The 27,457-nt window shown below is 36.9% G+C and overlaps 3 protein-coding genes across 5 annotated transcripts; 2 read left to right on the forward strand and 1 right to left on the reverse strand.

Moving 5' to 3' along the window:
• Positions 1-905: 905 nt before the first annotated feature.
• Positions 906-14,965, forward strand: LOC109000946 (dynamin-related protein 3A-like). Of its 3 annotated transcripts, none has more exons than XM_035693467.1 (19): positions 907-1,513; positions 1,657-1,939; positions 2,136-2,164; positions 2,278-2,379; positions 3,717-3,785; positions 3,878-3,937; positions 4,619-4,732; positions 5,302-5,350; positions 5,581-5,690; positions 5,973-6,065; positions 6,153-6,245; positions 6,339-6,476; positions 7,539-7,625; positions 11,210-11,252; positions 12,638-12,819; positions 12,933-13,076; positions 13,208-13,260; positions 14,154-14,253; positions 14,541-14,965. In XM_035693467.1, the coding sequence occupies exons 1-19, from the start codon at positions 1,133-1,135 to the stop codon at positions 14,757-14,759; spliced, it is 2,349 nt and encodes a 782-aa protein (XP_035549360.1). In that variant the 5' UTR covers positions 907-1,132; the 3' UTR covers positions 14,760-14,965. The 3 variants fall into 3 exon arrangements, 2 of the variants coding, with proteins under 2 accessions (XP_035549360.1, XP_035549361.1); XM_035693468.1 differs by having other exon boundaries at positions 12,677-12,819; XR_004802272.1 differs by lacking the exon at positions 13,208-13,260 and having other exon boundaries at positions 906-1,513; positions 14,541-14,656.
• A 584-nt stretch (positions 14,966-15,549) lies between these two features.
• LOC109000997 (protein TIC 55, chloroplastic-like) lies at positions 15,550-18,027 on the reverse strand. The gene is made up of 3 exons (XM_018978098.2): positions 17,438-18,027; positions 16,855-16,957; positions 15,550-16,746 (listed from the first exon to the last, which is right to left on the reverse strand). Exons 1-3 carry the CDS (start codon positions 17,851-17,853, stop codon positions 15,628-15,630), a joined length of 1,638 nt encoding a protein of 545 aa, XP_018833643.2. The 5' UTR covers positions 17,854-18,027; the 3' UTR covers positions 15,550-15,627.
• Positions 18,028-21,204: 3,177 nt separating this feature from the next.
• LOC109000947 (eukaryotic translation initiation factor 3 subunit B-like) lies at positions 21,205-27,097 on the forward strand. Its single transcript, XM_035693469.1, has 11 exons — positions 21,205-21,503; positions 21,652-21,892; positions 22,864-23,010; positions 23,688-23,816; positions 24,089-24,217; positions 24,294-24,377; positions 24,463-24,587; positions 24,712-24,904; positions 25,014-25,546; positions 25,912-26,020; positions 26,542-27,097. Exons 1-11 carry the CDS (start codon positions 21,382-21,384, stop codon positions 26,875-26,877), a joined length of 2,148 nt encoding a protein of 715 aa, XP_035549362.1. The 5' UTR covers positions 21,205-21,381; the 3' UTR covers positions 26,878-27,097.
• Positions 27,098-27,457: the final 360 nt, after the last annotated feature.

Consider the following 27,457-nt stretch of genomic DNA (forward strand, 5'->3'; position numbering starts at 1 on the left):
TTTCATTCTCTTATTACGTTATATAAATAATTAGAAAATTATATATTTTTGTCAACCGATTATTTGTATCCTATTAAAGAACGATAATTTTTTAAGCTGATCAGAGAATAATGATTAAAAAAAAGAATTTATTTTTATGTAATTCTCTCTTTAACTACAGCATTTCTCTTAAAAATATATGAAAAGCAGTACGGCAGGTTTGGGGTTAAAGATAAAATATAAAATTTTTATCTTATTATTATAATTTTTTTAAATTTTTAAATAATAATAATATTAAAAAATAATATTTTAAACTTTCATTTCAAATAAAAAATTCACATCTCACTCTTCAAACTTACTCTTAATCTATGATAGAAAATTTTTAAATTACAATAAAATTAGATTAAAAAAATATTATCTTTGTGATTAATTTAATTTGTAGAATTTAAATTTTAAATTAAATTATATAATATAAATGATGTGTAAATTTTTCAAATAAAAGTATTCTATTTAAAATTGAAAAAATTTTAAACATACGCTTCATATTTTTGCACATAATTTAAAAACATGTAATATTATTATTCTATTTTTCTATTCTTTATTTCATGAAATGTAAGAATAGAAGAATAAATTTAGATATTTTTAAAGATGAGTGCTACTCGTCTCACAATTTATACATTCATTTAAAAATATGTCATTTTATCTTTTTATCATATTTTACTTATAAATATGTTTAAAATTATTTTCATTATGTAGATAAAAAAGTAAAATAATATATTTTTAAATAGATATATAAGATGTGAAATTTATGTCTAAATTTTTTTATTTTTAAATGAATAATAGGATGTGGAATTCTGTTGCACGAATCTTAAAATCGATCAACACTTTTAACAAAACCGGACAAGAAAGGAGCAAGGAAAAGAAAAAAAAGAACCTATAGCAGCGTCACCTCGTACAATGGCTCGACTCACTTTCTTGCTTCCGAAGCACTTTCTTTTTCTTTCTCTCTTTGTTGGCACCGGTGTCCCGACTAATCCCGGGGAGAGAAACAAGCATTTTCTTCCTTCCAAGAACAAGAAGTTTGCCACATCGGTGAGCGCAACTTGTATAAATCTTTATTAAAACCCAAGGGTTTTATTTGGCTTCAAGATTAATGGGCGAAGAAACAAGACCGAATGTTACTAATCCGAGAACTTCCGCAACACCGACGATTGGCTCGTCGGTGATCCCGATCGTCAACAAGCTCCAAGACATTCTAGCGCCGGTGGGGAGTGAACTGTCCAATATTTCGCTCCCACATGTGGCCGTGGTGGGCAGTCAGAGCAGCGGCAAGTCCAGCGTACTCGAGGCGCTGGTTGGCCGTGACTTCCTTCCTCGCGGCTGCGACATTTGCACCCGCCGACCCCTAATACTGATGCTCGAGAATTCCCAGCCGAAACCGGGTGACCACGATGGCAGGGTCGAGTGGGGCGAGTTCCGTCACATGCCCGGCCGGCGCTTCGACGATTTCTCCAAGATTCGTCAAGAAATACAGGTGATTTCCCTATGCCCTTATTTTTAAGAACGAAGACAATTATCCACATTCGAAAATATAAGTATAAAAAAAAAAGTAATAAAAAGATATGTCCATGTAATTAAGAAAAACCTTTTGCTGAGTCATGCTCTTGGCTAGTACAGACCGAGACTGAAAGGGAAGCAGGATATAACAAAGGGGTTTCGGATAAACAAATTGGCTTAAAAATTTTCTCTCCGAATGTCCTTAATATGACCCTCGTTGATCTACCCGGTATTACCAAAGTTCCCGTGGGAGATCAACCTAGTGACATTGAAGCGAGGATTAGGAAGATGATAATGGCACACATCAGCCAAGAAAACTGTATCATATTGGCTGTTAGTCCCGCAAATTCTGATTTGGCAACTTCTGATGCGCTTCAGATGGCAAGAGAAGCTGATCCAACTGGTACGCACATGGATCTATCAAGTTCTTGTTTTAATTGTTAAACTCATCTACTTATTAAAAAAAATTGTTAAACTCATCTCACCGATGAAAAAAATTGTTTAACTTATCTATGCTTTGATATGTGTATATGGGTATATGCTCATTCTACTGTTCAATACCTGACGTGGTTCAAACATTGACATAAATGCATTAACAGGTTCTAGGACTATTGGTGTAATCACCAAGGTTTGTTTTTCTTGCCCTCAAGCCCAAGAAGAATTGTTTTTTCCTACTTTAGTTTCCAGTATGTTTATATGCTTGAGTACTGGTATAACGTGGTACTTCTGTACTGTCTGCAGCTTGATATAATGGATAGGGGTACTGATGCCCGAAACTTTCTGCTCGGAAAAGTTGTCCCACTTCACCTTGGTTATGTTGGTGTAGTGAATCGCAGCCAAGAGGTATTAATTGTTGTAGACTCATGCAACATCCAATCTCTTGTTTGTACCATAATGAAATGTATAATATTCTTCAGAAGAAATGAAAAAAATAAAAAATAACGAAGAAAAATGTGGCTTTTATTATTTTGGGAATGGGTTGGGGTTACAAAAATTAAAAAAAAAAAACTTACATAGTAACATGATTGAAGCTGCTGCAAAACATCTCTTGGATTTTTTAGACTTTAAATCCATTGAAATACTTATATATCTATTAAACACGCATATTAAGATATGTACCATTGAACATGGCCTTATTCTCTCAACTTGGGCAAAAAACCGCATGGTTGTTATTTTGCTTCTATAATCTGTTCTGTCTTCTTTGATGTGCTTTAAGAGGGTTTGTGAAATAAGGTTATAGAAGTTTTTTTAATGGTTTGTTCTTTAGCAAGCAATCAAAGATTTTATTGAAGAGCACAATTGGCGTAGCCATATAAAAAGTCAATTTCTGAAACAAACGTACTACTCCTTTGACCTTCCTTACCATGGTTCATATTTTCATAGATGATCTATTTCTGGGGCTATTCCCTTGTTGTAGCCAGAATCATTTATGCAAGCAAAACGTGTCACTACATACGGCTAACTTCTACAACCAAATATTTTGTGACTACATGGTATCTGTGGTTTCTTTTCTTTTCTTTTTAAAGTGGATAGTTATAGAAGAAAGCTACTAGGCTGCCATGAGTATGTGCTAATCTTTTTACGACTTTCTATTGCAAGATTTATGCTTCTTTCTCGCAGAGATTCCATCCACTATAAACTAGCTGAGCAACTGCATTCTACATAATTGTCACCTTTGCTAATATGGCCTCTCTAGTGAAGCTTTTTATTATTCTTTTTTGTTTAATCAACAATTGGCCAGCTTTAATCATTGATATTCGTAATCTTTAAAAAAAAAAAACAGAATGCCTTAAGCTTTGAAGACCAAGAAATGACAATGTTAGAGCTAAATCCATCATGCTCAACTTTCTTTGCGTTTGGATGACGGCCCACCACCATTTTCACTTTCCTACCTTTGTAGATTTCTTGCATTCTTGCTTTCCTGTTTCCCATCTTAATTGATTTACTTATGAAAGAAAATGCTAAAAGACAACTGCTAGATCACTCTTCCATTCTTATGGTAGTCACAAAAGTATCTCGTGTGCTATACAAATAAGAATCCAGGTGGTCTCACATTTACCTTAGTGGAGCCTTTTTTTGGCTACTTGTGATTTGAATCTTGAATGGTTGTTTTGCTTATTGTACCGGATTTGGCTCTACGGATAATATGTTTGTCACATCTATTTTTGTTTGCGTCACAGGACATTAATAAAAACCGAAGCATTGCAGAAGCTCTTGCATACGAGGAGAGATTCTTCCGTGATCATCCTGTATGTCTACTTTCTCAAATGATTTTTGTGTTACACTAGTGATTTAGCTTTGAGTTGATTGTGTTTTTGTTGGATTGCCATGCATGTGAAAGGTATATTGTGGTCTATCAAATCATTGCGGCATTCCGCAGTTAGCTTCCGTGCTGAATCAGGTTGGTTTGCACCCATTTCTTCAGTTTGATATTGTCAGTCATGAATGCATTCACTGTTTACAAATGATTACGAGTTTCTAAGTTAAGCTTAATTTTGTTTGTCAACATTGTTGTATATTGTAATTAACTAGGGCTTAATAACAAGTTTGATTTCATTTGCCTAATGACAACTGCAAAATGATATGTGGGTGATACAGATTAGAAGAAGCCTAGTGTTTTTAGTTATTCCTGAAAGAAAGTAGCAGTCGTGGACATAAACTGTAATGAATAATTATGATATAATATCCTTTCGAATAGGATAAGAGAATTCCTACTATTGTGTTGTACTTTTCTCTTTTTCTTCTCTTAATTGAAGAAACAAATTTCAAAATAAGACAAGTAAAAAATGAATAATAACCCCAAAAGTAATTTAATTGTCATATATGAGAGTGGCAATTTTTAAGGAGGGCATGTTAGCCCAGTTTTGGGGGGATTCAAAAACCTAGCTGAAGACCCCATGGTCCCTAAGGACCAGGGTAGATGCCAGTTAACCAACAGGTCATTGGCACTTTCTGCTTCTTTTTATTGGTCGTTGTTGATGATGTTTGTTTTCCATTTCAGATTGATTGCTCTTTATTTATTTATTTTTGTTTCTTTTGTTCTTTCATTTGTCATTGTCCATGTTATTTGCTTCCTTTTCAGATTCTGGAACAGCATATCCAAATGGTTCTCCCAGGTTTAAAGGCTGAGCTCAATTCCCATATGGGTGGTATCGTTAAAGAGCTGCGAACATATGGAGACGCCATGGAATCTAAAGTGGGTTAGGAAACTATAAAATATATAAGTTGTTAGGAAATGCTTAGTATTCTTTGGTGCTTACAACGTAATTTAGAAAGTTTGCATATAGTGTACTATATTTTCATTAAAGTACCTTGTAGATCTGATAATCTTAAAGTACTCTACCTGCATAGTTGATATACTTTTTTCTTTTTGGGTCCTTGTACCACATACATACGAAAATGCTGTCATTTGGACTCCATCATCGGATAAGATAAAAGAAATACTTTTTAAGTCTCCGTATTTGTAGTCTATGATGGAACAATTTTAAATTATCTAGGTAGGCAATCAGTTGATATCACCTTCCCTACGAAACAATGAGTTTCTTGTGCATCTCACTTGTCTGGCAATATTTTTATGACTCTGAAGTTGTTGGCTTGTTTCTTGTTCTGTGTTTGGGCATCTGTTTCACGTGCACTCACATTAATTTTTATCATTTATTGTGACTTTATTTGGGTGATTTTGCATTGAATAGGAAGCATGCTAAGTTTGTAACTTTATCTACCCCTGTTCTGTCTAAGCATCTTTTGGCATATGTCATTAACTAGGGGGAGCAAGGAGTGATTCTGTTGGACATTTTGTCAAAATATTGTGAAGGTGAGATTTATTTATCCTGGAGTGAGTACCATATATTTAATTACGTGATTGGGGTTTTCAACTTCTTTTTCCTTTGACCATAAATGTTTTGTAATGCACTAATTCTTCTGGTAGTTGTTGTTATAAATTGCTAAACATCTTTTCACTTCATACTAATGTTCTGGTCTGGGAATATTTGTACATTGGGTGATGCCTGCCTTCTTTAATATGTTCATTTACCTCTCTAACAGCCTTTTCTGCCATGGTGGATGGGAAAAGCAACGAAATGTCAACCAAAGAATTGTCAGGCGGAGCCAGGATTCACTACATTTTTCAGTCTATTTTTGTACAGAGTTTGGAGGTGCCTGTTAAGCACATATGATTTTCTTTAGCACTGCATATTAGTCGCATTTAATTCATACTTCTATTGCTTCAATTTACTTTTCGGCTTGATGTGCATGGTTCATGGAATTAAGCTTAAGATACACCATTATTTAAGGAGCATTATCAGATTACTTTTGATTAGTTCTTTTGGAAACGATGGAAACCATTATGTTGTTTTCCACTTATGTACTGAAAAAATTAGTTGTGACTATAACTCTTAACCATTAATTAGCTGCTAACTACCTCAGAATACTTGTAGGAAGTGGACCCTTGTGAAGATCTGAATGATGATGATATCCGAACAGCTGTTCAAAATGCCACTGGTCTGAGAAATACTTTATTTTTGCCAGAAGTGAGCATTGCGATAATTACATAGGGTGTATTTGTTTTGCATTTCACCTGGGGGATTGGATGTTAAGTTACGGTGTTGGTGCCTCAGGTTCCATTTGAAGTTTTGGTTAGACGACAAATTTCTCGGCTGCTAGACCCTAGCCTTCAGTGTCTACGGTTTGTTTACGATGAACTGATGAAGGTGATGTGTACAACTCGTGTACTGTTCTCTTGTGAGTTCCACTTTTTTGTTAGTGATGAATTTCAAGATGTTAATGATATTTTTTCCCTGCAGATGAGCCGTGCTTGTGGGGTAGCTGAGTTGCAAAGGTTTCCATTCTTAAGAAGACGTATGGACGAAGTCATGGGAAAGTTCTTGCGTGATGGCGTAAAACCTGCTGAGAGAATGATAGAAAATCTCATTGAGACGGAGGTTATAAGATCTCTGTTCAATTTACTTTTTCTTTTTAGTACTTAAGTTAAAGATAATAATGGAAAAGTAGATGAAAAATTATTTATAGTTAGAACTTCAGATTGCATATCTGTCCTAGTTAATGTTAAAATCAAATCATAAATTTTTAGGATTAATTGAAATTTTGTATGGGATATACTTTCTTTTTGAAAAAATAAATGTTGGGGAATTTTAGTTACAGAAAGAAGTACAAATCTGCCTTGAAAATGGATTAAATTACGGAGATTTCTCCATATGTTTCATTGCTTACTACAAGTTTGATGCAAGAAATAAAAATCTGAATCCTGCTTTCATTAGAACATTAAATATGGTTTTGGCTTTTCAATATCACCAACAAATGATTTTAGAAACTTGTATCCTGAGATGCAGCATTCAGAATCACTTAAATATTTTGCATTTTTACTTCCAGACTCCAGTAGCTTTGAAAATTTCCTGCTTCAATTGTGCACCCCCGGGATTAGTCGGGACGCTGTTCCCGAACACCCGGTGCCAATAAAAAAAATCATTCAATGCTGTGGAAAGTTCTTATGTATTACTTACATCCAATCATTTGATGCTCAAGGGGATGGTGAGAGGATAGTAATTAGGAGGACGTTAAATAGTTTTTTAGTTTGAATTTTAAATTTTACATAACCGCCCTCCATTTATAAGAGTCGTAAAAAAAGTTGTATGTGTATTATTAATCTATTATGCTTTCGACTAAATAGAAGTTTTGTGCTTAGTGAATATGTAATTTACTCTATATTGTTTACTATTTTGAACTATTTTCGACAAATAGTTTTGTTACTATTTTTTATGGTATTGAGAACCTGCTGGCTTTCCTCACTTCAAGCGAATGAAAGTGATAAATTCATTTGCTTTCTTTTTTCTTGCATAGTAAGTGATTTTACTTTAGTTACGGAGAAATTTTTATTTTAGATGGAAATCCTTCTAATGATCACATCTTGTTTTTAATGACATCAACTGAGATGCACACATAAAGCTGGTTGGTTCACTGCTGACACATGAACTTATTTTGTCCAGATGGATTATATAAATTCTTCAAATCCTAAGTTTATAGGCGGGAGCAAAGCTATTGAGCTTGCTAAGCAGCAGTTGAAATTAGCACAGGTATATGCCACCACTTTGATAGTATCAAATATTTAAGTTTTGTGGACCCATAGCTGATAGGATGTCTGATTAAGACCCATCGTACGTGCTTGTAAATGACCAGATCCTGTTTGAATGTTTCATGATTTTGAGATTTATGATCGACTTGAACTCATATTAACAGATACGCATTAATTTCATATTACATTTTTGGACCACTTCTCCCTCTCTCTTTAGGCTCACTAGAAGTATCCCACTATCTACGGTGATAGTGCTTATTTTTCTTGATTATCAATAAAATTATCTTATTTATGAGGAAAAAAATTGGATCACTTGTCAAAACAAAAGAAAGGGCACCATTTTACTTAAAAAAAGGGGACCAATTGAAATTAACTTCCCTACTAAAGACTTTGCCCCGGTTTGGATTGGAAACTCATTTTATCTCATCATTACATTTTTTTCAAATTTACACACAAAATATCATAAACAATTCAACTTTTTCAAATCACAAAACAATAATAATATTAAAAAATAATATTTTAACAATATTTTATTCAATTCATCTAAAACCATCTCAACTCATCTCAACTTATTTCTGAATCCAAACAGGGCCTTTGCCTACTTTAGCTTCTAATTTTTTTTTTTGTTCAACTCAAAAATCAACTTAGAAAAGTTTTCTATTGCTCTTGTCGACGTAGATGTCCCCGCTATCTCACTAGGGAATTGAACAACGTTGAAATCACCACAAAAAATCCAAGGTAAATCCCATAAAGAATTTAGACCTGCCAATTCCTCCCACAATAAGCTTCTATCACTATCCACATTGGGCCCATACACACCCGCAAGAGCCTACCTCCATTCATCCTCAGTATTCCTAAAAGATACAGCCATAAAAAAGGACCCGATGCAATCCTCAACCATCTCCACCACTCTCTTGTCCCACATCACCAATACACCTCCCGAAGCCCCCAACGAAGCTAAATAGCACCACCCCACAAATGAACAATCCCATAAACTGCAGATTATACTTCTATCAACACCACACAATTTAGTCTCTTGTAGGCAAACAATATCAACTTTTCAACTACGTAGAAGAGATCTAATGTGAAGACGTTTATTCACGTCATTGATCCCTCTTACGTTCTTAAGACAGTATTTTAGGCTTCATTAACAAAAATAGAGTCTCTCCCTTTTGATCTCTCTCTCCTTGAAGTTCCCTCCTTGTTACCATAGTTGATAGAACAATGCAATTGTTTCAGCTCTCTCCTTTCTAACAGCTGACTTCATGGCCGTGGAACGGCCAGCTTCAATGGCTATTAAGAGAGCCATGAATTGTTCTTCATATGCATCACGTCAATCCCACCCAACCTTGAAGCTCCCCGACTTTTTTTAACACCCAATCTGATGCTCTAGTTGGATCTGAGGGGGGAAGTGTTTGTAGAGGAGACAAACTACCCATCTCCTCCTCACTGTCTTAAAAAATCAAGGATTGCTTCCACAGGCTAGTCCCCTCCCTCCACTGACCTCAATTCGTCCACAATATCCCCTTCGTCCATTACCCACACATAGGACACCATCTCTAATCCTCCCAAGACTTCCTTTGAGGCTGTCGGGGGTTTCTATGCCTGAGGTGAAGTCAAAGACTCAGGAATAGTGGCCAAAACATCATCGTGGGAACTAGCTGTGGCAAGCTCGGGGACAATAACCTTGTTGCTGCTTGCAGACACCTTCTCTGACCTCTTCGCAGTTGTCTGTGCACTGGCGGGCTCCGGCGAGGTGGTCTGAGCAAGTATCAAGCCATCGTGAACCAGCGACGTAAAGTTAAGGCCTCCTCCAGCCTCCGATAAAACAAACTCCGGCGCTGGGACCTCCGTCAGAGCTTCTACGGCCTTCGGCGATGTTGTCTAAGGTATCGCCAGTGACGGTGGCGCGGGCTGACACATCGACGGGCCACCAAGGTCCTGCGGCTTCTTCCTCCAGACAAGCTTCATTGCCTGGGCCTGGTGCTCCACACGGGCCTGCATGAAAGGCCATTGGGCCACTTGAGGTTCCATTGAGGCCACTAGAGGCCATTGCCTTTCCCTTACCCAGCCCGTTATGAGGGCCTTCTTCCTGGCCCATACCCTAGTCCTTCTTCATCCCCTCTTCAACGTCTGCAAGCAACGTACATGCTTCTCCATATCAGTCAAGGTGTGCAGCAGAGATGCCAGATTCGTGCTCGACACATTCCTGCCATTCCCTTCACAGAGTTGCGCCTTCACCAAAGAAGAAGAAACGTCTGCCCTCTCTGCATGTTTTGGGGCTCAAGACAAGGCCTCTTTGTACGAAGAGGAAGCTTGGTGGCCCTGCGACAGAGGAGAAGGCATCAATGGGCGAGTCCCTCTGTTATTCCCTCCCAAAACAGAGGATTTTGCAAAGAGCTCCTCCAACAAGTCTCCAAAATGTCTCCATCCTATCCCCTTCCTCATTTCCTGTATCACTAGTAATCCACGCCACCTTGCTTGACAGAACTCCGATAAGGTGAAAAAACTCCCATAAGAATTACGCTGCCCTGCACCACCCAAACCTGAGACCCATTTCTTCGTGTTCTAAGAAAAATAGAAGGACCACCAAAAGCTACACCTTCCTTCACCATGGCAGCCAACCAGCCCAATGATACTTGGTCAATGGAAATGTGATTCACTGCACGACAACTATTCTCCGTGATTCTCCATCACCTTTCATTAACCTTCTTAAACTCAAAACACTTTTGATCAATGATAACATTCCTACTCGACCCCATCACGACGCAAACACTCTTAACGCAATGAAGAATACTAAAGTAAACAGCACTGGACTCAACCACCATTAACAGAAGCAAAAAGAAACAACATTTTTTCTTAAATGTACGGAGAGAAAAATTTGTCCAACATGTTGCCATATTTTTAAGCTGTAAAGAGGTATATTTAAAATTAAAAAGTGTGAGTGGTGTTTGGATGTTGAGATGAGATGAAATCATCTCAACATCCAAACGGGGCCTTAACTTCCACTCAGCACATACATTTGGATTTATTTCATTGTATAGTGTCAAAGTTTTAATCTCTTTCAAGGACACTGGAATTGCTTAATCTTGCCTTTATTTGCATGGTTCAACTTATTTGAATCATACTCGGCATTGCTTCAGTATCATTCAAATAAGTATTGGAGATAATCAGTTTATGTCAGAAGACAAAGATACATGACAAAAATATTCAGAAGGTTTCCTGTAAAATTATGGAAAAATAAGCAGAATGAATTGGAAATAGCTGACGGAGTAAGGATTATTCCAACAAAGGTCATTTTTTTTGAGTGATGATTTTGGTTTCTTAAAGTTATTCACTTGGCTGTATCCATTAGCCCAACGACATTCTTGAGTGTAGCATTTGGTTTTTTGACTATTGTCATGAAAATGGTTTTTCTCTTTCTAGATAGGTGAATCAATTGTATTGTTGTATACATCTTGGGCACTTGGATTGCTCCTTTTGTGCTTTGAATGATATTTTTACTAATAGAAAAAAATTTCCTGGGGTTATTACTATTGCTTTCAATTTTGTCCTTTAATCTACCTTTTGTTTGGCTTTTGGCAGGGAAATCATCCTTCCTCAAATAATGAGAGACCTGTATCATCTGGTAAATTTTATTTTGTACTGATGATGTCCTAAGTTTGGGTATCATTATTTGCTCCTCGGGTAGCACATATATAACTTTCTAAATTTCTAAATCTGGTAAACTCTAACTCAAATGGCATTGCCTTCTTCCTTAAGAATGGGGTGGAGAGTGAGGTTTTGGATCAGATTTTTACTGTGTTTGTGTTTAACATCCTAATAAAAAAGAGGAAGTATTACTACTGTTTATCTCTATATGTAGTTGTATAGTGAAATTTTTTTATTTACCTTTTACTTGGGATTTCTCTCTTTGTTAATTTGTTTATCATTTAATAAAATTTTCATATAACAAAAACCATGTATGATGGGAGAAAACCCGGTTTTTTGTGTGTGATGTTGGTGCAAGAGGATTCCTTTTGGCTTGGATTGGTGTGGATAGAATGAAGAGAAAAACTAAAGAAATGGGTGAAACTCTTCACTTATATATTCTCTCCAACGAAAATACAAATGCTAATATATTTTTTCCAATTAAAACTTTTGCCCGTTCCTAAACCCCTACCAAAAAAAAAAAAAAAAAACTGTGCCCCATAAAAAAAGCTATGAACTTCATCATCTGGGGCTTACAGTTCCCACTGAATCAGGTGCTTAGAGCTCTTTAAGTTAAATTAGCTCTTAATATTTTTTGTTATTTTATACCTAATGGCTTTAATGGACCTTGAATCAATATGGATTTGTGCTGGTAGCAGTTACCGTACGAGAATAAAAGTTACAGTAAACAAAGGAGATATCAGTTAATCCTATGCAAGAGAGTGTGGATGTGCCAAGGATTTGCTTAGACCATTTTTGTGTAAGCGTTTTAAGTGCTGTAAAACTCAGGTTTCCATTCTTTTTCTACCCCTAGGGCTTGTCTCAAGTGGTAAGGGCCTTGGTCTCGGGGTATGCTTCCTCTAGGTTTGAGGTTCGAATTCTTGAGTGCAAACAATTTACAAGGGCCGCATCTTATCAGTAAAAAGCTGATTTACCTGATCCATATGATGTGGGGTGATAAACAGGTCAAGGGTTTAACCGGGGTAAAAGACATGTTGCATTTAGATGGTTTCTGGGGTGTTCCTTGTCTTAAAAAAAAATTCAGGTTCCTTTATTTTAGTTTTGTCATTATTATGCTTTTAAGTACCAAAATCTATTTGTTGAATATCAGTACCAGAAAGCTTTAAAAACTAAGACATGCGTGTTACGGTCAAGTAAAGGATATTTTCTGTGAAATCCACTTAAGTTGCTGAAATTTATAAGTATGTTTTATGATGTGCAGAATTTAAAAATGGATGGCTATGGTCTGGGATTTACTCATTTTAGTTGCTATTTTCATTGATTAGAAGAACAATAACTTTTCATTAATGCAATTGCTTCAAGGAAAAAAAAGTTACATGAGCAGTAACATTAATAAGGCAGGAGGTAACACAGCCTTGGGGACTTGGGGAATTTCATCAATATTTGGCAGCAGGGCAAAATCTGGAGAGGTGCAAGCTAGCCAATCTGTTGGCGAAACTGTTCCGTTTGTGGAGCAGATACCTTCTACAATCCAGTTGAGAGAGGTAATAATGTGGTTCACAGATGCTTATATGTAAATACGTAATGTTTTGTATTATCCATTTCTTCTTTTTCGCCTTTATGTCACGGCTCTTTCCTCTGCCTTTGTTAATTCCAGCCACCATCCATGCTAAGGCCACTTGAAACGACAGAGCATGATGCAGAGATAATAATTGCAACAAAATTACTCTTGGGGTCTTACTATGACATTGTTAGAAAGAACATTCAAGACTTAGTTCCAAAGTCTATAATGCACTTTCTGGTAAGGCTTGTTTTACCTCTAGTATCTCGTCTATGCGCTCTACTTTATATCAGAGTGACTTTCTAGATCCTTTATTTTTGACACTTTTTCCTGTCCATATGAATGTTTATGCTATTGCCAATGTCCTTCAGGTTAATTATACAAAAAGGGACCTTCATTTCGTCTTTATACAAAAACTGTACAAGTACGTGTTTAACCCCGGGACTCTTGGGCCTTTTGTGTTTATTACAACTATTTGTTTGGTCTCTTGATTTTGTGAAGTACTTAAATTTTTTCCTATTTCATTGTGCTTAAAATTCTACCAGTTTATTTCCAAACAAAATTCACAAATGTAATTCATGAAAATTATTCTCCAAATAATGACATTGAAATAGGTAGTATGTGTACTTATAAAAACTATATGTGTACTGCATTGAGTTAAATACTGTACTGTATTTTAATTAATATGCATCAAATATATCCTGTTTTGTGCAATAAATAATGCCCCAGCCCCCAGTAACTAACCTTTCTATTAGTTCTCTTATTACTTGATTATGATTGTTTTGGTTAATACATTTTTTATAAATGGATAAACTTGACAACTAATCTTTGAAGGTAGGTATTTTGACATGTGCGGATTTCAAAGTTAATGAAACAATTAAGATAATATATCTGTTCGATCAGCAATTCATTTTAAAAATAGAGCTTGTAGATTTGGCTCCAGATCATTCAGATGATTCTGATTACTTGGAAGTGGACTCTCTGGGGATTGTGACATGACGGTGGCTATGTGCTCACTTTTTTTGTGCTCGGAATGGCTAGCCATGAGAAAAATTTAACGGTGTTGAGATTCCAAAGATCTCAAAACCTGTCTATAGTAGCTTTATAATTTCCTTGGATGTACTGACTTAGGCTTGCTCATCATAAACCATTGATTGTGTGAAATATTCTATACAAACAAATCTTGCTGTCATTGTATAAAAACCTGCGTACTGATTTAAAAAAAAAAAAAAAACATGCGACGCACAAGCACCCAAACTATAAAAATAAATGCTGATAAAGAACATTGAGCATGTTTTTTTGCTTGTAATTATGCAGAGAAAACCTTTTTGATGAGCTATTGCAGGAGCATGATGAAGTTGTTGTAAAAAGAAAACAGATCCGAGAAATGTACAATGTTTTGCTACAAGCCATTCAGGTAGTTAAACTTCTAAATCAAAGATTAATATTGGTGGCATTCCATCTACTTCTGGTCTTACTTTTGCGAAGAAAATTTGCTATTGTCTTGGAAACCTCTTTAGATTCTTCCACCGTTAATATAGGTTCTTCCACCGTTAATCTTTAGATTATGCTCGTATGGTGAAATTATTTATTTGGAATGATACCTAATTTTATGATATGAACTTTATTTGATGCTGTTGGACATTAGGGTTTCATTACACCTCACATTGGCAAAAAACCTGAGCTCTCCCCTGTTATTTGTAGACACTTGAGGAGGTTGAGCTCTCCCATAATTCAAACTTAAGATCAGGCACTGATGCTGCCTCCGGATTGCCAAGAACCCCTGAATTTTCATCCCATGTACGCTCAACAAATTATGGTGAGAACAGGGCATCTGATGCATCATCATTTACTAATTCCAGAGCTCGTAGATTATTTCATTCAGAAGGGGCGGCATTGCCTGTCAACTCAAATGGACTGTAACTATCAAGCACGTGGTAGGGCTGTATTCTAATTCAGAAAATGCAATTGGGATTTGCTACGGTGCTCTTGTTTCCATATAGAAATTTAGCTAGGGTTCAAACTTTGCTGCTTCAATATTCTTTGATTATAACTATGAGATATCTGTGGGGGTTTGGTATTGCTCCCAAATTTGGAGGTGGGCGTTTACATGTTCCTGAAAAAGTTTATTCATAGTCTCATATATATATATATATATTCGTTCAGGCATAATAATACAAACATTTGCGGTGCTTAATGGGTATTAATGGGTGCATAATAATACCCACAAAGCTAAAGACATTCGGCAGAAAGAAATTAGAAGCACCTTGTCACCGTTAATGCAAAATTCACCACACATCACACTGTAAGATCTGAACTCAAATTTTAAGAGAAAACATAGATTGAAAACTGGGAAGCAAGATCGGTGACATACATTATTGTATTAAACTACTAGAGCAAAAGCGAAAAACAAACAAGAACGGTACGGAACACCAAAGCTTGGAAAATAAAAGAACGGATACAAGAAAAAGCAGTGATCCAGATAGAAAATTAAAGGACCATCTTGTTGTTGGTGTGATTATTTCAATTTGAGAACCCCTCTTTTAATTTTTAAATTCGTTTAAACATTCGAATCCTTGAGAGCTGTTAGTAGGTTTGGAAAAGCTTCATGAACTCTTGGTCCCGATTTCACTAACACGTAGTTACATGTAATAAATTAAATAGGTAATTTGATGATCGATGTCAATTTTTGTTAAGATGTTTGCCAAAGAAATTATTTCCCACTCCTTTCGGTGGGCCATCTTGAATTCATAAATTTATTCCCAACCAACCAGCGAATTTGTGCCATATTTTACAATCTCCTATGTATCCTTATGAAGTTGGTTGTGTTCAGTGCAATGGCAGTTGAGCATCCATAAACCCCAGCAGAGCACAGGGTTGCCAGCACTAAAAGAATGGCCTTCCACTGCCTTCCGGATGCAAGGATCGCCAAAGCGGTCAGTGCAAGAGCCGTGGCGGTAAGGGCATTTTTCCAGGCTTGGAAAGCTTTAATGACGGTTCTGCATCCCTTGCAATGGATTACATGCCGGAAATACCGGTTGGCCAAGTTCGGAGCATGCATTGTTCCAATCCCCCCCTTGGCCGGGGAAGATGCAGAAACTCCAGCAACCAGTCCAGCAGGTGCATGTTCCACCACAGCAGGCTCTTTAGGCAATGAAATAGTGCTGTGCCCAAAATGATAAGGCATCCCATGCCCTACCTTGTCCATCCACTTCCGATATTCCGCCACAAATGTATCAGAGGATTTTAAATTAAGGTACAGCTCCTTGGTTGGCACTTTTGACTTCATTAGGAACTCGTTTTGAGAAGAGAGGAAACCCATATCTTGCTCAAACACCTTACCGGCATTCTGATGGAAGTACCATTGCGGGAACAATTTTGACAAGGGGGATCTTTTTGTTCCTCCAAACCTTACAATAACCATGGATTTCCCTTGTCCTGTCGGTCTACAAAGGAATAGCCCTGTGAAGTAGTGCTTCTCCCCATTCTCATCGACAAGCTCCCGGTTATTTTGAAGAACACAAGGCGCTTCAAAGCGTAAGAAGTTTGGCAGAGGTTGATCTTTTGCCTTACCCCACCAGCCTGCAAATCCTCGGTCAGTACGTTCAGTCACCTCGAAACCCAGCGGTTGAGCATCCTCCCTTTTTGCACTCCAATCTGTTCTATCATGTGAAATCGGGATGTGTGCGGGATCCATGAGGTTCTCAAGAAGTATGGAGTGATCATAGGGAAGCTCATGAGTGGTTGAAGTATCCTGAAAACCTGGCCTGGCAAAGTTCTCAAACCAAGGTATTTTGTTAAGGTTGGGTGGTGTCTTCTGAGACATCCACACCCACACAACTCCTTGTGAGTCCCTCACCTCATACGTTCTGAGGCAAGCTGATCGAGGAATTCTGGCATCACCCGGGAGCTTCATCGTAGAAATTCATGACCATTATTAACTTGGATTAATCTGGGAGTAAATTGGTGTTTACCCTCATACAAAAATTAGAGACAAGGTAAACCATGCATGACATACCTGAGGTATCTTCACACATTTACCGTTGCCTTCAAATTGCCAGCCATGGTACAGGCATTCTAGTCTTCCATCAATCAACTGGCCTTCGGATAGTTTTGCAAGTCTATTAAATCAAGCAGCGACAAGGTCAAGGTTTTGTTCATCATCTTCATATGCATGATATCAACTACTTTGACATAATGTTATAATTATTTGGTTCTTACATCTACCCCGTACCCAAATGCAAACTGATCAGCGGAAATTACCCCGTTCATCAACAGCATGCCACAATGTCTAAAAAGGCAAGTTCTTTTAGTTACTACTCGAATTCAGGAGTAGAAAATCAGATCCATCATTTTGTCTTGAGCGTTTGCCCGTTCATCATTTCTTATTCCTCCTTTCCCTTTAGCTTATTTCCCATATGATACTAACTGTAAAACTCTAACCTCATTTTGTGATCATATACAAACAGTCAAACTCAATTTAGTATTCCACTAATAAGTTTGGGTTCGTAGAAACCCGATAGAGAAATATGAAGAAAGTCTAATCTGCAGTCTCTTTTCAATTCCTCCCTATATATATTTTGTACGGTTCTTATCTTCACCTGTGGGGGCAGCGATCCTCGTAACAGCGCAGATAACCTTCCGCGTCTCTATACAGCACGATATGCTTATCAAAGACGGTGAGACCCAGAGGTGCATCATCGGGCACGTTCTGGGTGAGGTACAGCGGGTACCATTCTTCCGTCCAATCGTAGTCCGCCACAACCCTCTCCCCACGCCGCTCCTCTTCAGTGGCAGGACCCACAAGAACCTGGTGATCCTCTTCAAGCGGAGGCACACCTTTGATATCAGCGACCGCACCGCACTTGGTGTTGCTTTTTCTTAAAAGTGTTTGTCTGAGGGGTAGTGACAGAGAAAGTAGCGGTGGTAATGGCGCTGCTGTTAGTTTGAGCTTTGAGGTGGATAGAGAGCAAGAGAGCGAAGCATTGTGAGAGGGAAATGGGAGCAACAAAGCCATTTTTGTGTGTGAAGTGTAATTGCAGAAAGACCGGAAGGGGAAAGAGAGGAAAGGGAGGAAAAAGTGAGTGAGGTGCTGCTTGCAGGAGGGTGGCACCACTGCTGGCCACAAACTTCAGACTCTCCAACAAAAGATGAAAAAAACGTAGGTGGATGATTTTTTCCTTGATTCAAACAGGTAATCAATCATACTCTCTAGATCACGGTATTGTAAAGGCGCCACGTCTACGATACGCATGGAATATATCACTCATTAAAAATAAGCCTAGCTGTTACGAGTCTACGACTTTCTAATGAAACAAGAGCCCATCTACCTTCCGACATGACCAAAACAACATAAATCCAGCTTTAATTAGGATGAGTTTGGATGTTAAAGTGAGTTGAGTTGAATTGAGTTGAGATGATAAGATATTAATAAAATATTATTTTTTAATATTATTATTATTTTGAGATTTGAAAAAGTTGAATTATTTATTATATTTTGTGTTGAAATTTAAAAAAGTTGTAATGATGAGTTGAGAGTAGTTTACTAACCAAACGCAGTAGAGATATGCACGGACGCACGGCCAAAATGGATCACCTTTCACTTCTTTTAGATGTTTTCTATATCATGAAGAAAGAGACAAAGATCGCTCGTTTACATAAATTAAATTACTTGTTGTGCTTGGATAAGGGTGACAAAAAAATCGTTGAACCAGTAAATCGGACCGGACCGAACCGGTAGATTAGGTCTAGTACCAGGTTCTGTCTGAATCCAGGTCCATTAAATCTTGCATCATGTAACCACTTAATTTATCTATGAATATACTTACTTAGAGAAAACAAAAGGGTGCTTGAAATTACATTAATATGTGCAAACTTCGTGAGATCAAAACTACATTTATTTTTGGTTGTGTGAAGTATATTTAGTTATATTTAGGCTGTGTCACATGTACTATGATTTGGGTTGTAGAGAAACTCGGAAACTAAGAGATCCTCATTGGATAATGCAAATGCAAATCCAATGAGGAGTTTGATGCAATGAGCTCCTCCTTATCGATTCAATTTTAAAAATAGAAGATTTGACTTCTCTCTAAAAAAAACTCATCCTTATCCTTGTGATAGCCTTCGCTGGAGAGGAGGGTGAGAGCCACTGCTTTACCTTGCTCTCACCCTCCTCCCCATTTCCTTATGTTGTTCCTTTTCATTTCTGCTACCTAGGTGTGAATATGCTTTCACGGTAATTTTTTTTCCTCTTCCTTCTACCGTTTCAGTTTTTCTCAGATCTATCACACTTCGGCCACCATTAATTGACATGCGCCCCACCACGCCACTCCTTAACCGCCAATATATTGGGACAATGCGGAATCGTGCCAAAAAGGTCGGCACGTGACCCACACACGCTGCTTGTTCCTGTGCGTGGGCTTCACGTGCTGCCTCATCCTGACACCTTTGTCGACGACAGGTGCCGTACCAGTGGATTCCTCGCCTCTCGAACTTTTAGATCGGACCCACCTCACCTCCAAACCACTGGTGTGTGGCCCACACGCACCAATACATAGGCACGAGAAGACTTGTTCCGCCGCAGATCTGTCATTCCAATATCGATTTTCTTACTATGTTATCGTTTTCCGTAACCGATGATATTGAATAATGGACTATGGGTCTCTCTAAAAAATATCTCAAGACAACTGATTGTAGTGCACCCACTTACACTGCCTCCAACATTGCCTTACCAACAGACTGTCTTTTAAGATAGAACCATATTTGTAGGGTAAGGATAGTGACCAATAAATTGATACTAGAACCCATTTTTTTTCCTTACCGCCTTTGCACTGTGGTTATTGTAATGAGGTATTTGTTGGGATCCCCATCCCTCATCATGCATCATTTTTTTTAATATTAATGAAGCTCACTTGCTTACTTAGAAATAAAAAAAACCCTAAAAATAGTCTACATTAAATTATGCAACTTCAAAAGGATATGACTTTTAACTATAGTGATTTGGAATTAGTGGTTATATTTGGTGGTCACTCTAGCTAGACCAGATTGATTAAATAATATTTTCAAGTACTTGTTATTTCCTTTACTTTTCTTCTACACTATTTCTCTATTTCTTATTTCGTTCTTTTGCATTTCTTCTGTACCTATCATTTATTTCGTTTCAATTTTTTTTTTGTCTGTTATTTTTGGGTTCAATTTTTTAGATTTAGGATTTTTTTTTTGGGGGGAGGGGGGAGAGGGGATTTGTGCTTTGTTTTAGTGCTCACAAGACTGGGATTTGAGCTGGAAATAAAAAGAAAATTAATGGGTTTTTTTTAGGTAAAAATGTAATAGACATGTGTTTTTTGTTGCACTCTATAAATATTGCTATGTACTTGTATTAATATATTTCCATAAAGCTCTTAGTTTAGAAAAAAAATTAATAGAAAAAAAAATAAATTTATAATATTTTATTATTATTTTAATTAATAGATAAATAATTTATAGTTTAATGTGTGAATAAATTTTGAATGAAATAACTAAATATAAACTCTTGTCATACTATATAAATTTTATATTTACATTTATATAATTCAATGCTTGGGATCGATGCAAATGCCGCTGCCCTTTTTAATTTTTTATTGATCGTGAGTGAGAGACACCAGATTCTCTTTATCACAATACGCGTGATCAAATCGAAACAGCCATGGGTTTCTTTCTTCCTCTTTAAGATAGATTTTGTCATTTTCAAATCACATTGATAAATATATTATAATTTAAATAATTTCTTATATTAATTTTAGTTTTTTAAAATTATTTCATTAATTGATGTGACTGATTATAATAAAATATCAGATGAGGAATTATTAATTGAGGACGTCTTTAAATATAGAGTAATACTAAAAGTAAAAAAATTATATTCTACACCCCTACACCACACACATATTTATGTAAGTTTTTATTTTTTAGTTTTTTTATTTATCATATTTATACCATACGCTACACTTGATTTATTTTATTATTGTTAAACTAAATAAATTATTCTATTCATCATTCATACACCATATATTTAGTAAGAAAAAAAATAAAAATATAAAATATAAAAAAATTATGTGTAGTGTATGGTATAGAGATGATGAATAAATATATATAATTTTTTTTTATCTTTTTATTTCACAATTTTTATAGAGGGAATCCACTTTTTTTTTTTTTTTAAAATAAAACACTACACAAAATTTATATATTTTGAACTTATATATACACGAAAATATAGTACATTGTCCGGATTCGGCCCGTTTCGTTGGTGCGTTGAAATACTTCAAATTGATGGTGTTAGGCTACTCAAAAATGGACCGGGCCCATATGTAAAATTAAACCCAACCCGGCGTCACCTCACAAAGCCGCATTTCATTATCTTCTCCAAACCAAGAAACCCTAGGAGCTCACTTCGCGCTCTGCCTCTTTCTCGTCCTACAGTCCCCACCTTCCTCACAGCGCACTGGAAAACCCTCTCTATCTCTCTCCCCCCCCTCTCTCTGGAGAAATTGGTAGCTGAAGAAAGGCCAGAATGGCAGACGTGATGTTGATGAAAGAAATAGAGACAACAGCGGATCGGCTCGGAATCGATCTCTCCACTGTAGACCTTGACTCCATTAGCTTACCTCCTGGCCAAGATTTTGGCATACTAAGGTAACTATTTTGAAACGGATAAAAAAAAAAAAAACCAGCTTTGAGCCTTCTGTTTGTTTACGATTAAACATAGAAAGTATTGTCTCCCAAAAGCTATTTTTACTCTGTACCACGTTTTGACTCTGAGCCTTTGTTCGCTATTTTGTAGCGATGACGAAGATGTCCTTCAAGGCGGGGACAATCCAGAGTTAGACATTGGGTTTGGAAATATAATTATTGTTGATAACCTTCCTGTTGTTCCTCGGGAGAAGTTTGATAAGCTTGAAGGTGTTATACGTAAAATTTACAGTCAGATTGGCGTGATTAAGGAGGACGGGCTATGGATGCCTATTGATCCCGAGACTCAAAAAACTTTGGGTTATTGCTTTATTGAGTTTAACAGCCCTCTGGTAATTCTCTCTCTCTATGGTACGATTTAGCAAAGATTTTTTTTTTCTTTTCATTTCTGTTGAAAGGTCTTTTAATATTTTCACTTGAAACGTCTTCTAATGTATGACATTTAATATAAGTATAATAGTTATGTCCTGCTGAAGGATTGATAGACTGAATATAATAAGTGCAATGAGTACAGAAGAAATGTAGATTACTTACTGTCTACCTTGGTTTAGAGCATGGTGTCGCCAGCTGGGCCGACCTTTGGTTAAGATAAGTTGGATAGAAATAGTTGTATATATACAAAAAGTAATGGTACTTTGTTTATATGGTTATTAGAGGTTTTCCTTGTTACGGAGCATTGTACAATCCATATCATAGGGCAAGGTATTAATGGTTGTAAAAGCTTAATCATATGTAGCCTTCGTCTTTAGATTTAGTGGATTTTATAATATCCGATTTGATTGTGATTCAATCTTGAGGATGGTGTTCAACTGCTTATACACTTCATTATCAATGTCTTATATTCATTTTACATGGCTTTTCATTTTTCATTGTTTGTAACGAGGATAGTTTTTATAATGTGCTTGTATCCTGCTGTGCTTGGTGCTTATTAGGTTTATTCTGTGTATAATTCCTGTGTACTTGGGCTATGCCTTTTACTATCAATAAAATCTTACTTTTACTTATAAAAAAAAGACTTTGGAGATCTTTTCTCAAGTTCTAAAACTTTCTTATCAAATATCAAGTGAAGCAGCAAGGCTTGTTCGAAAAATTATAAATGTAACAATAAACTTTGGAAAATTATCTACAATGCAATTGGATTATTAGTCAGTTTCTGTTCATGTGCTTGTTGCCAGTTTCTGTTACTCATTGGGAAAACATGTACAAGCACTTTATGTGGGTGCTATTACAGTTCTTTAGTAACTAGTGAGGTGTGCTTTAGTGTACTTATTGTCAGATCTGGTCTTTTTTGTTGCTTTTATAGGAAGCTGAGCTCGCCAGGGAGAAGACAAATGGGTACAAGTTAGACAGGTCTCATATTTTTGCCGTGAACATGTTTGACGAATTTGATACGTTCATGAAAGTTCCAGATAAGTGGGCCCCTCCTGAATTTACGCCATATACTTCAGGGGTAATTTCTTCAATCAGTATATTTTGTTTTGTTTTGTTTTTGTGTTTTTCTGGCATATGCCTTAAAATCCATATGATGCAGTATAATGAACTGCATACTTAGGCTGCATCTGTTTCAATGTAAAATGAGGAAAGTAAGAAAACATTTTTGGGTGAAATAATTTGTTTACCACCGTTTAGTGGGACTAAAAAATATGTTCTGAAATATCTTTGGGAAATTGGTTCATATGCAAATTATTGACTGGCTACTATCACTCATATTCACCGTGTCACCCATATTTTGTTTCTGCAATCGTCACAAACCTTTGGAAACCATCTTAATCCCATCTGCCATTATCAATTCATGAACCTCCAAACCCCTAGGGGTTGGCTCAAGTGGTAAAGGCCTTGGGCTTGGGGGTATACTCCTCCGAGGTCTAAGGTTGAAATCCCCTTGGGTCCAAACAATCTCTAGGGGCCATTGGATTGGAGGATTTTCCCCTTGAATTACCCGAGGTGCACTTGCAGGAAACTCCTTGCCAAGGGCCTGTGCACCCCCGGGATTAGTTGGGAAGCTATTCCCGGACACCTAGTGCCAATAAAAAAAAAGAATCCAATCCCAATAGAGGCATTGATGTTGTCAAGATGGGTTCTGAGTTGAACTTGTTTATTGTATTTTAAACTGCTATATCATTGCAGGAAAATCTTCAACACTGGTTGACTGATGAAAAAGCTCGTGATCAGTTTGTGATTCGTGCTGGTTCAGATACTGAGGTTTTATGGAATGATGCTAGGCACCTGAAGCCTGAGCCTGTTTACAAGCGTGCTGTGAGTACAAAATATGCTCTGTCCTCTCACTGTCACTTAGGACCATTAATTATGTATTTGTTGGGAGGATCTCTCTGACAGGGGGTAGTTTGATACATAAGTTTAGTGTGGCATGTTTCTATGAAATATAATGAACTTCTGCTCACTGCTGCATCATCACATTAATTGAAGTTAATAAATTTGTCAATCGGTTTTTTATTTTGCAAAGAATTAGTTACCTTTATTTTTAAATTTTGCTTCGATGAATGATCCCCACCTGTTTCCCTTTACAGTTCTGGACTGAGAGTTTTGTTCAGTGGTCCCCACTGGGGACTTACTTGGCAACAGTTCATCGGCAAGGTGCCGCAGTTTGGGGAGGTGCCAGTACCTTCAATCGCCTCATGCGCTATGCGCACCCTCAGGTTGAATTTGGTTTTTGATTCCATGTTGTGTTCCATTTTTTACCTTGATATTTAGCTTTGTTGATGTTAATTGCAGGTTAAACTTGTTGATTTTTCCCCTGGCGAGCGATATTTAGTGACCTACAGTAGCCATGAACCAAGTAATCCTCGGGATGCAAATGTGAGTTTTTTTACTTTGCCATTCACGTTTTCAATGTAAATTATTTGTCCGCAAGGACCATTAATAATGTGAATTCGTATTTCAGAGGGTCGTGATAAATATTTTTGATGTGAGAACTGGAAAAGTGATGAGAGATTTCAAAGGAAGTGCCGATGACTTTGCTATTGGAGGAACTGGTGGTGTTGCAGGGGTGTCATGGCCTGTTTTCAGGTGATTTTTCTTTGCTTTTAATTTACCAGGCCCTTTAACAAATATTTTCCCCTGTTTTTGGGTTGCTTCTGATTGTATTCAGTATCATCATTTGCCTAATGGATTAATTGTTCTATTTTTCCAGATGGGCTGGCGGAAAAGAGGACAAATATTTTGCCAGAATTGGGAAAAACATAATCTCTGTCTATGAAACAGAGACCTTTTCTCTCATTGACAAGAAATCGCTGAAAGTTGAAAATGTTGTGGATTTCTGTTGGTCACCAACTGATCCAATTCTTGCACTCTTTGTTCCTGAACTGGGGGACCATCCAGCTAGGGTGAGCATTGCTTGTAATGCTTTTTATTCACAGTTTCTATTCTTTTTTTCCTTTTGTTAATATTTATATATTAAGTTAAGTCGATATTCTGCATTCATTTGATTCTCAGGTGAGTCTTATGCAAATCCCAAGTAAAGATGAGTTAAGGCAGAAGAATCTTTTCAGTGTTAGTGATTGTAAAATGTACTGGCAAAGCAATGGGGATTATCTAGCTGTTAAGGTCGATCGATACACAAAAACAAAGAAAAGCACTTACACAGGCTTTGAGCTTTTCCGTGTAAGAGAACGGGATATTCCGATTGAGGTTTTTGAGCTTGAGAATAAGAATGACAAGATAATTGCCTTTGCTTGGGAGCCAAAAGGCCACAGGTTTGCTGTTATCCATGGCGATAACCCAAGACCTGATATAAGTTTTTACTCCATGCGTTCCGCAAACAACACAGACAAGGTTAAGAAGCTCACTACCCTGAAAGGCAAGCAGGCAAATGCTCTTTTCTGGTCACCTACTGGTCGCTTCGTAATACTTGCAGGATTGAAGGGTTTTAATGGACAGTTGGAATTTTACAATGTTGATGAGCTTGAAACTATGGCAACAGCTGAGCATTTTATGGCTACAGATATTGAATGGGATCCGACTGGAAGGTAGTTTTGAGATTGCATTTGGTAGTATTAAAAATAAGGGGTGGTTTTGAATTGCTCTGAAGTTATTACTGCTATATTTATTTGATTTTTATTAAAATACCTGCTCAAATTCCTTCATCTCCAATACCATGTTCCTTTGGGCAGCCACTATAGATTTTAATGGGCTGGATGGGTTTTCATGTTTTCCTTTTTATCTTTTTCTGATTAGGTGTTTCTTTTGTGCTATTCCATAAAATGGCTGATAACCTGTCAATATACATATACATGTGTATATGTATGTATAATGAAATATTGCAACTCTGTATCTTACTTATCTTGGTTGTTATATCATATATATGACCTTTTATATATATATATATATTTAGGTATGTTGCAACTGCAGTGACTTCAGTTCATGAGATGGAAAATGGTTTCAACATATGGTCCTTCAATGGAAAGCTACTTTATAGGATCCTGAAGGATCATTTCTTTCAGGTAATTTTACTTCTATTCCTTGGTTTAAACTCTCTTTGTCAGCCCATAAAAAAATAAACTGTCTAACATGCACACATCCATATACATATATGCCTCTATGTATATGACTTGGCAACTTACCTATTAAAAAAAGTATATGGCTTGGCAACACCACCTGTTTTGCAGGATGGTGTAGAGCATTTCTGAAATTTAAGAGATTCTATAGATTATATTGTTTTATATGAGACATAACAAAGTGGAATTGGAGTGAACTCTATAAGATGCAATGCTCCCAGTGCTCAAGCAGAATTTGGAAGGAGACTCCAAATTTGTGGTTTCTAGATTTATTGAAACTGTATTTTAGATCTATAGCGAACCCATAGCTATGTTTGGATATTAGGGTGATTTCAGATGATTTGTAAATAGTAGTGAAGTAGTGTGAGACTATTTCACTTACCAAACATTTTTTTGCAAAATGGGCGAGTCCTATCAATCTCCATCTTTTATTTGCTGAATAATTGTTTTTGTGTTGTTTGTGACAGTTCTTGTGGCGCCCAAGGCCACCATCATTCTTGAGTCCTGAGAAGGAGGAGGAAATTGCAAAGAATTTAAAGAAGTACAGTAAAAAGTATGAGGCAGAGGACCAGGACGTTTCGATGCTATTGAGTGAGCAGGATCGGGAGAAGCGGAGGATGTTAAAGGAGGAGTGGGACAAGTGGCTCAACGAGTGGAAGCGGTTGCATGAAGAAGAAAAACTGGAGAGGCAGACACTGAGGGACGGAGAAGTGAGCGACGAAGAGGAAGAGTACGAGGCAAAAGAAGTTGAAGTTGAGGAGATATTGGATGTTTCAGAGGAGGTACTTTCTTTTGAGGAGTGATTAGTGATCATTATTTGGAGCCTTGGAATCCTCTGTTTAAATACAACATACCCAAGCAGGACAGCACACTTCCTGCTGAAGTGCTTTTGGACCTGTTTTTTGGTTCTTTTTTTCCCAGTTTTGCCACCTGCCTTTCTTCGTAGCATCTTTTGTCATTTTTCTTCATAATGTATTTTTTTTAGTATAATATTATCATCGACTAGAGTTGTGATAGTCCCAATAGCATCAGTCTCTATTATTCCGGATCCAAATTAATATGAAAATGCTATTTAAAAAAAAAAAAAGAAGAAAAAGAGATACACTGAACGTTCCAACACTCCGTACACAATGATTGAGATTTATTTATTTATTTTTATGTTCCGTACAAAATCGTGGACGAGTTGAGTTGCATTTGGGTATAAAAAATAAATGTAGCCCATCAATGAATAAGATTGATATGCGTTGCCATGAATCTTCCTAGATACATCTCATCTTTACTGGACTAGATACGATCTACGTTGCTGTCCTGTATGAGCTCTCTACTGGCTGGGTTAGGCCCTATTACTAAGGAGTATTGTTAGTAATAAAATGTGATACTCTA

The sequence above is a fragment of the Juglans regia genome, chromosome 8, assembly GCF_001411555.2.
Source record: "Juglans regia cultivar Chandler chromosome 8, Walnut 2.0, whole genome shotgun sequence".
Classification (NCBI taxonomy): Eukaryota; Viridiplantae; Streptophyta; class Magnoliopsida; order Fagales; family Juglandaceae; genus Juglans; species Juglans regia.

Coding starts and splice junctions, on each gene's coding strand:
- LOC109000997 (XM_018978098.2), bottom strand. CDS start 17,853: ATGGCTTTGTTGCTCCCATTTCCCTCTCACAATGCTTCGCTCTCTTGC. Junction 16,958..17,437: donor GAGGATCGCTGCCCCCACAG/GTGAAGATAAGA, acceptor TTGATTTAATAG/ACTTGCAAAACTATCCGAAG. Junction 16,747..16,854: donor AATGTGTGAAGATACCTCAG/GTATGTCATGCA, acceptor TCTACGATGAAG/CTCCCGGGTGATGCCAGAAT.
- LOC109000947 (XM_035693469.1), top strand. CDS start 21,382: ATGGCAGACGTGATGTTGATGAAAGAAATAGAGACAACAGCGGATCGG. Junction 21,893..22,863: donor TTGAGTTTAACAGCCCTCTG/GTAATTCTCTCT, acceptor TTGCTTTTATAG/GAAGCTGAGCTCGCCAGGGA. Junction 23,817..24,088: donor AGCCTGTTTACAAGCGTGCT/GTGAGTACAAAA, acceptor TTCCCTTTACAG/TTCTGGACTGAGAGTTTTGT.
- LOC109000946 (XM_035693467.1), top strand. CDS start 1,133: ATGGGCGAAGAAACAAGACCGAATGTTACTAATCCGAGAACTTCCGCA. Junction 2,380..3,716: donor TAGTGAATCGCAGCCAAGAG/GTATTAATTGTT, acceptor TTTGCGTCACAG/GACATTAATAAAAACCGAAG. Junction 5,351..5,580: donor TTTGTCAAAATATTGTGAAG/GTGAGATTTATT, acceptor CCTCTCTAACAG/CCTTTTCTGCCATGGTGGAT.